We start from the raw sequence: 12,688 nt of genomic DNA, 5'->3' as shown, positions 1-12,688 counted from the left end.
TGTCCGTAGAGGTGCCGTGGCATCTTCCGGACCGTCCAGACCTTCTCTCACAAGGTCCGTTTTTCCGCCAGAATTCTGCGGCTCTCAGATTGACGGCGTGGCTCTTGAGTCCTGGATCTTGACGGCTGGTATTCCTCCTGAAGTCATCTCCACTATGACTCGGGCTCGGAAGTCTTCCTCGGCCAAGATCTATCACAGGACTTGGAGAATTTTCCTGTCCTGGTGTCGCTCTTCCGGCCATGTTCCTTGGCCTTTTTCCTTGCCGACCCTTCTGTCCTTTTTACAGTCCGGTCTGCAGCTAGGACTATCCCTCAATTCCCTCAAGGGACAAGTCTCGGCTCTGTCAGTGCTGTTCCAGCGGCGTATCGCCCGGCTGGCTCAGGTCCGCACCTTCATGGAGGGCGCGTCTCACATCATTCTGCCTTACCGGCGGCCCTTGGATCCTTGGGACCTCAATTTGGTCCTCACGGCCTTGCAGAAACCCCCCTTTGAGCCTCTTAGGGAGGTTTCTTTGTTTCGTCTTTCACAGAAAGTGGTCTTTCTAGTTGCCATAACTTCCCTCAGGAGAGTCTCTGATTTGGCTGCGCTCTCTTCGGAGTCACCTTTTTTGGTTTTTCATCAAGACAAGGTGGTTCTCCGTTCTCTGCCTACTTCTCAGTTTTTCTGTTTATTCCCACCCATGGACTGCTTTGAGACGTCCCAATGTCTGGGTCTCCCATAGGAACAATAAAGAAAAAGAGAATTTTGTTTACTTACCGTAAATTCTTTTTCTTATAGTTCCGTATTGGGAGACCCAGCACCCTCCCTGTTGCCTGTTGGCAGTTTCTTGTTCCGCGTGTTATCACCGGCTGTTGTCGTGGAAAGAGTCTCCGGTTGTTCCGGTTTTTGCTCTGTCTTTACTTGTGGGTGGCTATTCTTTTTCAGCTTTTGCACTAAACTGGCTAGATCTGGTTCTCCAGGGGGTGTATATGCTCAAAGGGAGGAGCTACACTTTTTAGTGTAGTACTTTGTGTGTCCTCCGGAGGCAGAAGCTATACACCCAATGTCTGGATCTCCCAATACGGAACTATAAGAAAAAGAATTTACGGTAAGTAAACAAAATTCTCTTTTTTGTTAGAAAGAAGGATTAAGTGTTAATCAGTAATTTCTTTGTCGCTCCATTGGGAGACCCAGACAATTGGGTGTAAAGCTTCTGCCTCCGGAGGCCACACAAAGTATTACACTTTAAAAAGTGTAACCCCTCCCCTCTGCTATACACCCTCCCGTGCATCACGGGCTCATCAGTTTTTATGCTTTGTGTTGAAGGAGGCTGACACTCACACAATGCTCCACATTTTAGTCAGCAGCAGCTGCTGATTATATCGGATGGAAGAAATGAGGGCCCTAACAGGGCCCCCGGCATGCTCCCTTCTCACCCCACTAAGTCGGCGGTGTTGTTAAGGTTGAGGTACCCATTGCGGGTACACAGGCCGGAGCCACATGCCGTTTTCCTTCCCCATCCCTTAGGGGCTCTGGGGAAGTGGGATCCTATCCGGTCATCCAGACACTGGGACCGGCCTCCCTCCGCAGCCCCTGTGGGATTCTGCCGGACAGGAGACGGAGTATCATCAGGGACAGGGCCCTGCATCTACAGGTACCCTGTGTCCCCTTGGGGACGGTGCATAGAGCACCTTGACCTCAGACGCTGCAGCGACTGCGGTGATTGGTATGACGCCGGGACTACCGCGCCGACCGCGCCTGCTTGCCGGTCGCGGTTTTAACTTTAGTCCCCGGCTTTTGCGGCCTAGTGCCTTACACTCCCGCCCCCGGCCCTGCCAGTCAGGGGGAAGGGCGGGACGGTCGGTCTAACGCCGACAGTGAGAGCTGGAGCACACTTGGCTGTCCTCCGCCCCCCTCACTAAGCACTCTACGGCACACATCCCCGCACAGGTACTCAGTGTCCCCTTGGGGACGGTGCATGGAGCACCTTGGCCTCAGATTTGGCAGCGACTGCGGGGTTGGTACGGGACTACCGCGCCTGCCTGCCGGCCGCGGTGTTTAACTTTAGCCCCCGGCTTTTGCGGCCTAGTGCCTTACACTCCCGCCCCCGGCCCTGCCAGTCAGGGGGAAGGGCGGGACGGTCGGGCTGACGCCGACAGTGAGGGCCGGAGCACACTTGGCTGTCCTCCGCCCCCCTCACTAATCACTCTACGACACTGATCCCCGCAAGGTACTCAGTGTCCCCTTGGGGACGGTGCATGGAGCACCTTAGCCTCAGACTTGGCAGCGCCTGCGGGGTTAGTACAGACTACCGCGCCGACCGCGCCTGCTGGCCGGCCGCGGTTTTTAACTCTAGCCCCCGGCTTTTGCGGCCTAGCGCCTTAAACTCCCGCCCCCGGCCCTGCCAGTCAGGGGGAAGGGCGGGACGGTCAGTCTGAGGCCGACAGTGAGGGCTGGAGCACACTCGGCTGTCCTCCGCCCCCCTCACGTTTCACTCGGGGCACCAGATTCCCACACTTTTGGGGTTACGCCCACGGCTCCCCCCTTCACTGTAAACGCCGACAGCCATGTTTTTAAGCAGCACACACTGCTTGAGCGGTCGGTACGCCAGGGGGCTTCTTCTCGGTGCTGGGCCCCCTAGAGTGCTGAACTGTATATATAGATATATAATGTGTGTATGCATTTTCACAGTTCGGCTGTACATATGTATCCCTCAGTGATCACTGTGAGCATTGCTCGGGCCATGTGGCACTCGCTCAGCCGGAGCCGGGGGCACTGGTTGAGCTCCGCCGGCGTCCCCTGTCCAGGCGGCAGGGACAGAGTTGCAGCTTTTGCTGAGAAACTCTGAGTCATTTTCATTATCCATGGCTTAGGCTATGGACAAATGGTGTGCTAAGATACTAGGAGCTTGCAGTCCAGACCGGCCCCTTACACAGGCCCCGGGCACTGCGGGATCGCCCCCAGGCCTCTCTCGGTCTGCGACGAAGCGTGCTCCTGGGGTGGCCTCTAGTTATTACGTGGTGGACTCCGGCACGAACCGCAGTCCCAGACCGGCTAAGCGGCCTTGCTTAGAATCTTCTCCGACTTCATCAAGGGTCTCAGCTTGAGGACTCTATAGAGGATGAGGCGGAGGTCGCAACCCAGGACTCTGTCCGGACGTGGCTCTCAAGGCTTCAGAGATGCTGTCCAGAAGCACAGGGCTTTCCCGGACAAGCGTTTTTACTAAACGCCTTATAACACACGTTGTCCCTTCCCCTCTGACGTTGTTAAGGGTTGGGCTCAGTGTCCCAAGGTGCCCCTCCAGTCTCTTGACTGGCGGCTAGATCAGTAGTAGACTCTGCTCCGCAATTAGCGTCTTTGTGGAAGGCAGATTCTGCTTCCAAGAAGCTCTTGTCCGGTTTGCTTTTTTCTGGCAAGCGATTGTTTGGCGAACAATTGGATGAAACGATTGAGCAGTCCAAGGGAAAGGACTCGTGCTTACCCAGCCCAAACCAAAGAGACCTCAGCACCCTCAGCTAGGTCCCAATCCTCATCGTCCAACGGGCCACAGAAGAGCCAGAGAACCTCTTCTGCATGGCGGTCCAGGTCAGGGGAGCGGTCCCCACATGTCCAAGACCGATGGATGAGACATTCTGTCTTACGGTTACAGGATAGAGCTCAGTTCTCGTCCTCCGACTCGTTTCTTCAGAGCATCTCCGCCCCCCGAGCGAGCCGATGCACGTTTTCAGGCGGTGAACACTCTGACGGCTGGAGGAGTTGCGATCCCCGTTCCCCTTCAAGAACGTAGTCGCGGTTTTTTACTCCAGCTTGTTCGTGGTACCAAGATAGGACGGATCACTCCGCCCCGTTCTGGACTTCACACTGCTCAACAGACAGAGAACCTGACGGTTCCGGATGGAATCTCTCCGCTTTGTCATCGCCTCGATGGCCCAAGGAGACTTCCTAGCATCAATCGACATCAGGGATGCTTATCTCCATGTGCCGATTGCACCAGAGCATCAACGCTTCCTGCGTTTCGCCATCAAGTCGAGTCTTCACCAAAGTCATGGCAACAGTGGTGCGGGTCCTACACTCTCATGCCTCGGGATGGAGTTTCATACTCTCTCAGCGATAGTGAAGCTTCCGCTGCATAAACAGCGCTCACTACAGACAGGGGTGCACTCTCTCCTTCGGACCTAGTCACACCCCTTAAGGCGCCTCATACACTTCCTAAGGAAGATGGTGGCAGCAATGGAGGCAGTTCCCTTGCGCAGATTCGTCTGCGTCCGCTTCTATCGGACACCGCAAATGGGACAGGAGGTCGACGTCCCTAAACAAGAACGCCTCTATTTCCCTTGCAAATCTTTCCGGCCCCAGCCGGGGCTGTGGTCACGACGGACGCGAGTCTGTCAGGGTGGGGAGCGGTCTTCCTCCGCCACAGGACTCAGGGAACCTGGACTCCGACAGAGTCCTCCCTTCAGATCAATGTTCTGGAGATAAGGGCAGTGTCTCTAGCCCTAAAGGCGTTCCAGCGGTGGCTGGAAGGCAGGCAGATCCGAATTCAGTTGGACAACGCCACGGCGGTTGCGTACATCAACCACCAGGGCGGCACACGCAGTCGTCAAGCCTTCCGAGAAGTTCGGCGGACTCTGCTGTGGGCGGAAGCCACAGCCTCCACCACCTCCGCAGTTCACATCCCGGGCGTAGAAAACTGAGAAGCAGATTTCTCAGTCGCCAGGGCATGGAAGCAGGGGAATGGTCTCTTCACCCGGACGTGTTTCTAGAGATCTGTTGCCGCTGGGGAACACCGGACGTCGATCTAATGGCGTCTCGGCACAACAACAAAGTCCCGGCATTCATGGCTCGGTCCAAGGATCACAGAGCTCTGGCGGCAGACACGTTAGTTCAGGACTGGTCGCAGTTTCGACTTATGTATTTCCTCCTCTGGCTCTACTGCCCAGAGGGTTACGCAAGATCAGGTCAGACTGCCGCCGCACCATCCTCGTCGCTCCAGACTAGCCGAGGAGATCGTGGTACCCGGATCTGTGGCACCTCACGGTGGGTCAACCGTGGGCACTCCCAGACCGACCAGACTTGCTGTCTCAAGGGCCTTTTTTTTTTCCATCTGAATACTGCGGCCCTCATCCTGATGGTGTGGCCATTGAGCCCTGGCCCCTAGCGTCATCAGGGTTATCTCAAGATGTCACAGCCAAGGAAACCAACGTCCGCCGAGATTTAGCCCAGGACTTGGAGGATCTTCTTATCCTGGTGCTCTGATCAGGGTTTTACTCCCTGGCCGTTTGCCTTGTCCACTTTTCCTTCTTTCTTTCACTATCAATCCGGAATGGACAAGGGCTTGTCTCGGCTCTCTCAAGGGACAAGTACCGGCGCTTTCAGTGTTTTTTCAAAAGCGTCTAGCCAGGCTTCCGCAGGTCCGCACGTTCCTGCAGGGGGGTTGACCACATAGTCCCATATTACGAGCGTCCGTTCGCACCCTGGGATCTTAACAGGGTGCTGACGACTCTTCAGAAGCCATCTTTCGAGCCGATGCGGGAGGTCTCTCTATCTCGCCCTTCGCAGAAGGTGGCCTTTCTAGTGGCAGTCACATCACTCAGGAGAGTGTCTGAGCTAGCAGCGCTATCATGCAGAGCCCCCTTCCTGGTGTTTCACCAGGATAAGGGGTTCTGCGTCCGGTCCCGGACTTTCTCCCTAAGGTATCCCCGTTTCATCTCAAGCAGGATATCTTCTTACCCTTGGGCCCTCATCCAGTTCACCAATGTGAAAAGAATTTGCATTTATTAGATCTGGTGAGAGCACTCCGGCTCTACATTTCTCGCACGGCGCCCCGGCGCCGGTCGGATGCGCTCTTTGTCCTTGTCGCGGGCCAGAGTAAGGGATTTCAGGTTTTCAAGTCAACCTTGGCTCGGTGGATCAAGGAACCGATTCTTGAAGCCTACCGTTCTTGTGGGCTTCCAATTCCTGCAGGGCTGTAAGCCCATTCTACCAGAGCCGTAGATGCTTCCTGGGCATTGCGACACCAGGCTACGGCTCAGCAGGTGTGTCAGGCGGCTACTTGGTCGAGTCTGCACACTTTCACGAAACACTATCGGGTACATGCCTCTGCTTCGGCAGATGCCAGCCTAGGTAGGCGACTCCTTCAGGCGGCAGTTGCCCACCTATAAGAGGGGGCCGTTTTCATCTCTTTTTATCGAGGTATTCTTTTACCCACCCAGGGATTGCTTTTGGACATCCCAATTGTCTGGGTCTCCCAATGGAGCGACAAAGAAGAAGGGAATTTTGTTTACTTACCGTAAATTCCTTTTCTTCTAGCTCCTATTGGGAGACCCAGCACCCGCCCCTGTTCCCTTCGGGCTGTTGTTCTTTGTGTACACATGTTGTTCATGTTGAATTGTTCTTTTGGTTCATGGTTTCAGTTCTCCGAACATCCTTCGGATTGAATTTACCTTAGACCAATTTATAAGTTTCCTCCTTCCTGCTTTGGCACCAAAACTGATGAGCCCGTGATGCACGGGAGGGTGTATAGCAGAGGGGAGGGGTTACACTTTTTAAAGTGTAATACTTTGTGTGGCCTCCGGAGGCAGAAGCTATACACCCAATTGTCTGCGTCTCCCAATAGGAGCTAGAAGAAAAGGAATTTACGGTAAGTAAACAAAATTCCCTTCTCATATTTCCAACAAAATGTAGAAAACCAATTTTTTTTTTTTTAGGGACCACATCACAGTTTAAGCGACTGAGAGGCCTAAGTGACAGAATATATCCAGAAGTGACACTATTCTAAAAACTGGTTTTGCATGCCTTCGCCTTCCTCACTGGTGATTGCCAGCCTTCAGTCACCAGAGATGGTGCGAGGGCATGCAAACCAGTGGCCAAAACAGTACACTGGGCCTCTTGGCCACCCCAAGGGTTCTCCATGTACCCCAATTAACATACTTGATAAAACGAAACGCCAAATGTCACAAATTTTAGGTGCAACACAAATGAATCGGTCCCTATGTGCTTAGGTTATACTGTCGGCTTGGGCTTAAACACTCCATTTAATAAATGTGCCCTACTATGTTGTTGTATTGCTGTCTGACAAGGCGTTTTCTATCCCTGCAGTCTGGAGCTCTTTTGGCCTGTGGTATTGTAAACTCTGGGGTGAGAAATGAATGTGACCCAGCTTTGGCCCTTCTCTCAGACTACGTCCTTCATAATAGCAACACCATGCGTCTTGGTGCCATTTTTGGGTGAGTGATACAGAGCACATTGAGTACGTATTTGCAACTGTTAGGGTTCTTGGTGAATTGTGTAGGTGCGGTGTCCGTCCTGGCTATGTAGTGGGTTATTTGGTATGATAGTGAACAAGATGGGTTCAACGGCAGGAAATATGACAATAATCTGGTTCCATAGTTTGTTCCTTATTGATGCAAGATTTGCCTAAACATAAGTATGAAGTGTTGCGTCTTCTAAAGGACCACTGCCCAGATGCCCTGATTATGGCGTGTGTCACTGAAGAAGGCACAGAACGCAGAGCAGTAACTGCAGGACTCGGGCCTCTTTGGTGTTATATGGTGGGCAATTCAGATTCTCACAGCCTATGGCTGATCTTTGGGGGTCTCGGGGAACGTGTTGCCAGACTCATATGTACAGCCCTTTGTGATAAGGGAAGAAGTCATAGAGCTCTGAAAAGATCAGAGCACAGAACTAACTGATCGTATTGTGTGGCATAGAGATCAGATGCACTTTTTCTGTAATCCATAAGCTATGTGATTGCTTACCATTTCTGAGCAGTATTTGCATGTAATATTAGGCTGTGGAAATCACATACTTCTTACATTACCATATTTTCTTGTTCCCTACATTCAGGTTAGGACTGGCATACGCTGGCTCCAATCGTGAGGATGTTCTGACACTTCTACTTCCAGTAATGGGAGATTCAAAGTCTAGCATGGAGGTAAGACTTTACGGGACATGTAACATCCTTGTCCTTTCCGATAATTGCATCCTCAAGTTCTCAGGGGCCGGAGTTGATTATTTTAGAGGTCTGATCACTGACATTCTTCTTCTCTTCTGTATAGACACTATCCTCCATATTTTGTTTGGTTTTAGGTGGTTGGAATAACCGCTCTTGCTTGTGGGATGATAGCTGTGGGATCATGTAATGGAGATGTTACATCCACAATCCTTCAGACTATTATGGAGAAGTCGGAGCAGGAACTAAAGGACACATTTGCTCGCTGGCTTCCACTTGGCTTGGGACTTAACCATCTGGGTGAGTAATAATTTGCAAAGCCAGGAATGTTTGTTGGAGAGACTGCTACCTGTTTCTGATTGGCGTCATCCTCCTATTTGTCATTTAGGAAAAGGTGAAGCCATCGAGGCAATCCTCGCTGCTTTGGAGGTCGTTTCTGAGCCATTCCGTAGCTTTGCCAACACCCTTGTGGATATCTGTGCATATGCAGGTAGGTTCAGAGAATGTGTAAGTAACTCTTCTGTGATTCAAAGGCTACCTTTTATATAGTCGGCGACAAGTCGGAAGTTAGATTGGCGTGGATTCCAGGTTCTGAGACTCCCACTAATCAATAAGAGGATGGGGCAGAAACTCTTAGAGTGCTTAATGGGGAGTGAAAAGGAGACCAGGTATAGCTCGTAATTAAAACAGTGTGGGAAAGATGGGTGGATATGGGTGCTAAGCCCTGGTTTCCTTTTCACTCCCCATTCAGTTGATGCGTGACTTGGCACCTAGAGAGGTAGGGGCCATCTATATTTAGGTTCACCGTGATATGGGCGGTTGGCAGTAACCATTTTTGATCAAAGAGCACTACTTACCTAGATTCACCATGACATGGTAGGCTTTAGTGCTCTTTGCTCAAAAAGCACTAAGTACCTTATATTTATAACATTTATATCAATATTGGAGTTCGTGTATTCCTAATCAGAGTGTGTTGGTGCACCGTGTAAGCATATGTTTGTATATTGGCCATATAGCCTATTTGTGCGTCTGTACATTAATTACATTAAAGGTATATACAACCTATTTTTTCTATATGCATCTCTACTAAACTACAATGAAGACCTATATTCATGCCCAACCATCTCTCCATCTTTGAAGAGCGGAATCCCTAATATGGAGGTGCCAAGCGTAGCCAGGAACTATATAGACGTGTGGAATGAGAAGGGGTTGTTAAAGTAGTGAACAGCCCCTTTAAGGCTAATATAGGAACATTTCTCTGACGCCTCATTCGGGGACACAGGACCATGGGTGTTATGCTGCCTATCCATAGGAGTACAATAAGTAGATGCAAACGCATAGCTCCTCCTCTGCAGTATACACCCCCTGGCCGGGCCAGGCAACCTCAGTTTTAGCTTAGTGTCTGTAGGAGGCACTTCCTTTCAAGGTTTGTTATTTTTTGAGGGCGACTGTTTCCTTTTGGGACCGATTTCCCACTACCATCAACGGGCGGGAACGTGGAGTGTCGCCTCCACGTACCCCTTCCTGCGACGCTGGATCCTGGGCTGGACGACGGGTTCCACAGACACCGATTTTCCAAAGCCCAGGGTAGAGGCCTGTGCCCCTATAGCCCAATTCCTCAGCCCCTCTTTGCAGGCTCTGAGTTGTATATGGCACCAATTCCTCAGCCTCTCTTTGCAGGCTCTGAGTTGAATATGGCACCGGTTTTCACTGCCTGGACTGAAGCAGTGTTTTAAGGTGAGATCCCCCCTGACTGGTTTCCCAGACAAAGGGAGAAAAGACGCTGCAGGGAAGGCTCCCAGGACATTTACAGTATTTATTATGAGAAAGTCCCTTGCTGAGTGCAAGGAGGAGAGCCCCAAGGATCCTGCACACACAGTGTTAACTATTCTCTAGCTTGCTGGCTGGAGGAGGGGGGGGGGAAGTCACTCCTGTTTGCAGAAAGTCCTGCAGATAATTTCCCGGTGGCAGGGAGGGCCCAGGGCTCAGGGACTCACGCTGTTTATTTGCTCTAGCAGAAAAGCCGGCTGATAACCACCAGTGACAAGCTGTGTGCTGACTGGAGGGAGAGGGAGGAAAATTATCAGAAGCTCCCTTCCCGCCATTTTTTACTACCCACAGCAGGGGGGGGGCACACTGACTTCATCTTCGCGCTCTTTTAGCGCTAAGCCCCGCCCCCCCGCGGCCGCGATAAGCCCAACCCACCCCCCCAGGACAGCGTGCGAAGATCTCCATAGAGCTTAATCCTTCCCGAGGACAGGGCCATCAGCTGATTCTGGTGAGGTGCTTGTTTCACTTGTAGCTCTGCTGAGCATTGCTCCCCCTCCTGGCATACTCCTATTAGGAACATGCAGAATTCTAAGGGCACGAAGAGTACTAAGGCCCACATAGTCTATTATTCAGCCTGCACTGCCTGCCACGCTGAGCTAGCACGTAAACACACCTCTTCTCTCTGAGTCCTGGGCTCCCAGCCCACCGGAATGGGCACAGTTTCTGTCCCAATCCATGGAAAAACTGTCACAGAACCTGGTGCTGGCTATGCAATGTCGTCCTCCACACCCTTCTGGGTTCCTGGACGGAACGCAGCCTGAGGATACCCCTATGGAGGATCCTTCTGAGGTAATCCGGGCACACGCTTCACCGGTTGCAGGGATCAGGAAAAGAGCACACGGCCGGGTGTCTCCAGCGGGCTCTCCCTCGGGAGCACACATGGCAGGCTCTCCCACACGCTCCACGGCTTATGAAGAGCTGGAGGAGGGAGAATGCTGTTTATACCAAGAGGATTCCTTGGTTTCAGCCTCCCCAGATGATCAAACTGCAATAGACTCCCTTATAGCAGCAATCAACCAAACTCTGCATGTGGAGGATCCCCCATCCACTACCACTGACTATGCAGTCTCCTTTAAGAGGGCAAGGAAACCCCAAAAGGTTTTCGCTGATCACCCAGAATTTCAGGATATCCTCAAAAAGCAAAGGGAGAAGCCTGACAGGCGTTTCGGTAACCGAAAACTCATGGAGTCCCGGTACCCTTTTTGCCTCACCTGCCCCTAAGGGCTGGGCCGATCCGCCCCCGGTCCCCCGCCTTACCACAAAGACGCTCCTGTCTTTACCCGATGGTTCCTCCATCAAGGACCCGACAGACAGGTGGAGCACCTTTTTGAGGCTGCGGGTTCCTCCCTCTCGCCCTCCTTTGCCGCTGTGTGGGTCGCAAAGGCGAGAATCCCTTAACACTTCGCTTGAGGAATCCCAGTTCACTCATACCTTCACAGAGGTAACAGCTCAAATTGCCGCTGCGGTGGAGTACCTCATGCAGGCCTCCATGGATTCTGCTACCTGCGAAGCGTTTGCCGCCTAAGATACCATAGCCATCCGTAGAGCTCTCTGGCTCCGAGAATGGCGAGCGGACTCTGCCTCCAAGAAGTCTCTCACGGGCCTTCCCTTTTTTTCCAGACCGATTGTTTGGCGAACGTGTGGACAAGCTCATTTCTGACGCCACGGGAGGAAAGAGTACCTCCCTTCCCCAGCTGAAGTCCAGGACGTCCTTCACAAGACGTCCACAGTCCTCGTTCCGCTCCTTTCGGAACTCATTTGGTTGGTCGACATCCCGTGCTGTCCCCGCCACCAGCCGCGGACTACGCAGGGACCGACCTTCTCAGCTCTCCCCGAAACCCACTTCGTCATGGCAGCCTAGACCGAAACAGTCCAGGACTAGGGAGACTCGGCCACAACGTTTTCCCCCCTCATGACTCCTTCGGCGCCCCGGAAGACACACTCATTGTAGGAGGTCGACTGCGGCTCTTTCATCACATCTGGGCTGCCGCCTCAGACGACAAATGGGTGCGAGACCTTGTGCCTTCCGGTTACCACATAGAACCGACTCGGGGGTCGGGTCCGAAATTCTTTCTCTCAAACCCCCCCAAAGACTCGAAAACGACGCAAAGCTTTTTTCTCAGCAATCCACTCGCTCCAAACAGCAGGAGTGATAATACCTGTCCCAGACGACGAGAAGTTCGTGGGTTTTTATTCCAACCTCTTTGTGGTCCCCAAAAAGGATGGGTCAGTTCAACCCATCCTGGACCTCAAACACCTAAACAAACATGTGCATGTACGGAGATTCAGAATGGAGTCCCTAAGGTCCATTATTGCATCCATGGTAGAAGGGGAATTCCTCGCCTCCATAGACATCAAGGACGCGTACCTGCCATATACCCATCGCCCCAGATCACCAAAAGTTCCTCCGCTTCGCAATTCAGGACTCCCACTTTCAATTCGTAGCTCTACCCTTCGGCCTTGCCACTGCACCAAGGGTCTTCACCAAAGTCATGGCGGCCGCCATGAGCGTCCTTCACGCCAGGGGAGTAGTTGTTCTCCCTTACTTGGACGACCTCCTCATCAAGGCCCCCTCCTTCCGCGACTGCTCAACCAGCGTACAGATCACTGTGGACACCCTATCCCGCTTAGGGTGGCTAGTGAATCTGGACAAATCATCCCCGATCCCATCACGATCCATCACCTTCCTGGGCATGTCTGTGGACACTTGTCGGGGCTTGATCCTTCTCCCTCAGGACAAGGCGATCGCTCTTCAACGAGCGGTACGCTGCCTTCTACGTCCTCCGTCTCGCTCCATTCGATTCAGCATGAAAGTGCTCGGCAGGATGGTGGCAGCTATGGAAGCAGTACCCTTTGCTCAACTGCACCTCCGCCCACTTCAGCTAGCCCTTCTAGCGGCCTGGGACAAGAGCCCCTTCATCCTGGACA

The 12,688-nt window shown here is 52.6% G+C and overlaps 1 protein-coding gene across 1 annotated transcript in view; it reads left to right on the top strand.

Annotated features, from left to right (window-relative positions):
- The window catches only part of PSMD2 (proteasome 26S subunit ubiquitin receptor, non-ATPase 2), an 81,880-nt gene that overhangs the window by 50,888 nt on the left and 18,304 nt on the right, over positions 1-12,688 (top strand). Inside the window, exons 11-14 of the mRNA XM_075340342.1 lie at positions 7,078-7,205; positions 7,825-7,912; positions 8,068-8,230; positions 8,319-8,420. Of these exons, the coding sequence (XP_075196457.1) occupies positions 7,078-7,205; positions 7,825-7,912; positions 8,068-8,230; positions 8,319-8,420 (481 nt within the window). The remainder of the gene's footprint in view (positions 1-7,077; positions 7,206-7,824; positions 7,913-8,067; positions 8,231-8,318; positions 8,421-12,688) is intronic.

Source organism: Anomaloglossus baeobatrachus, chromosome 3 (assembly GCF_048569485.1).
Source record: "Anomaloglossus baeobatrachus isolate aAnoBae1 chromosome 3, aAnoBae1.hap1, whole genome shotgun sequence".
Taxonomy (NCBI): Eukaryota; Metazoa; Chordata; class Amphibia; order Anura; family Aromobatidae; genus Anomaloglossus; species Anomaloglossus baeobatrachus.
This window is presented reverse-complemented; position numbering and strand designations above follow the sequence as displayed.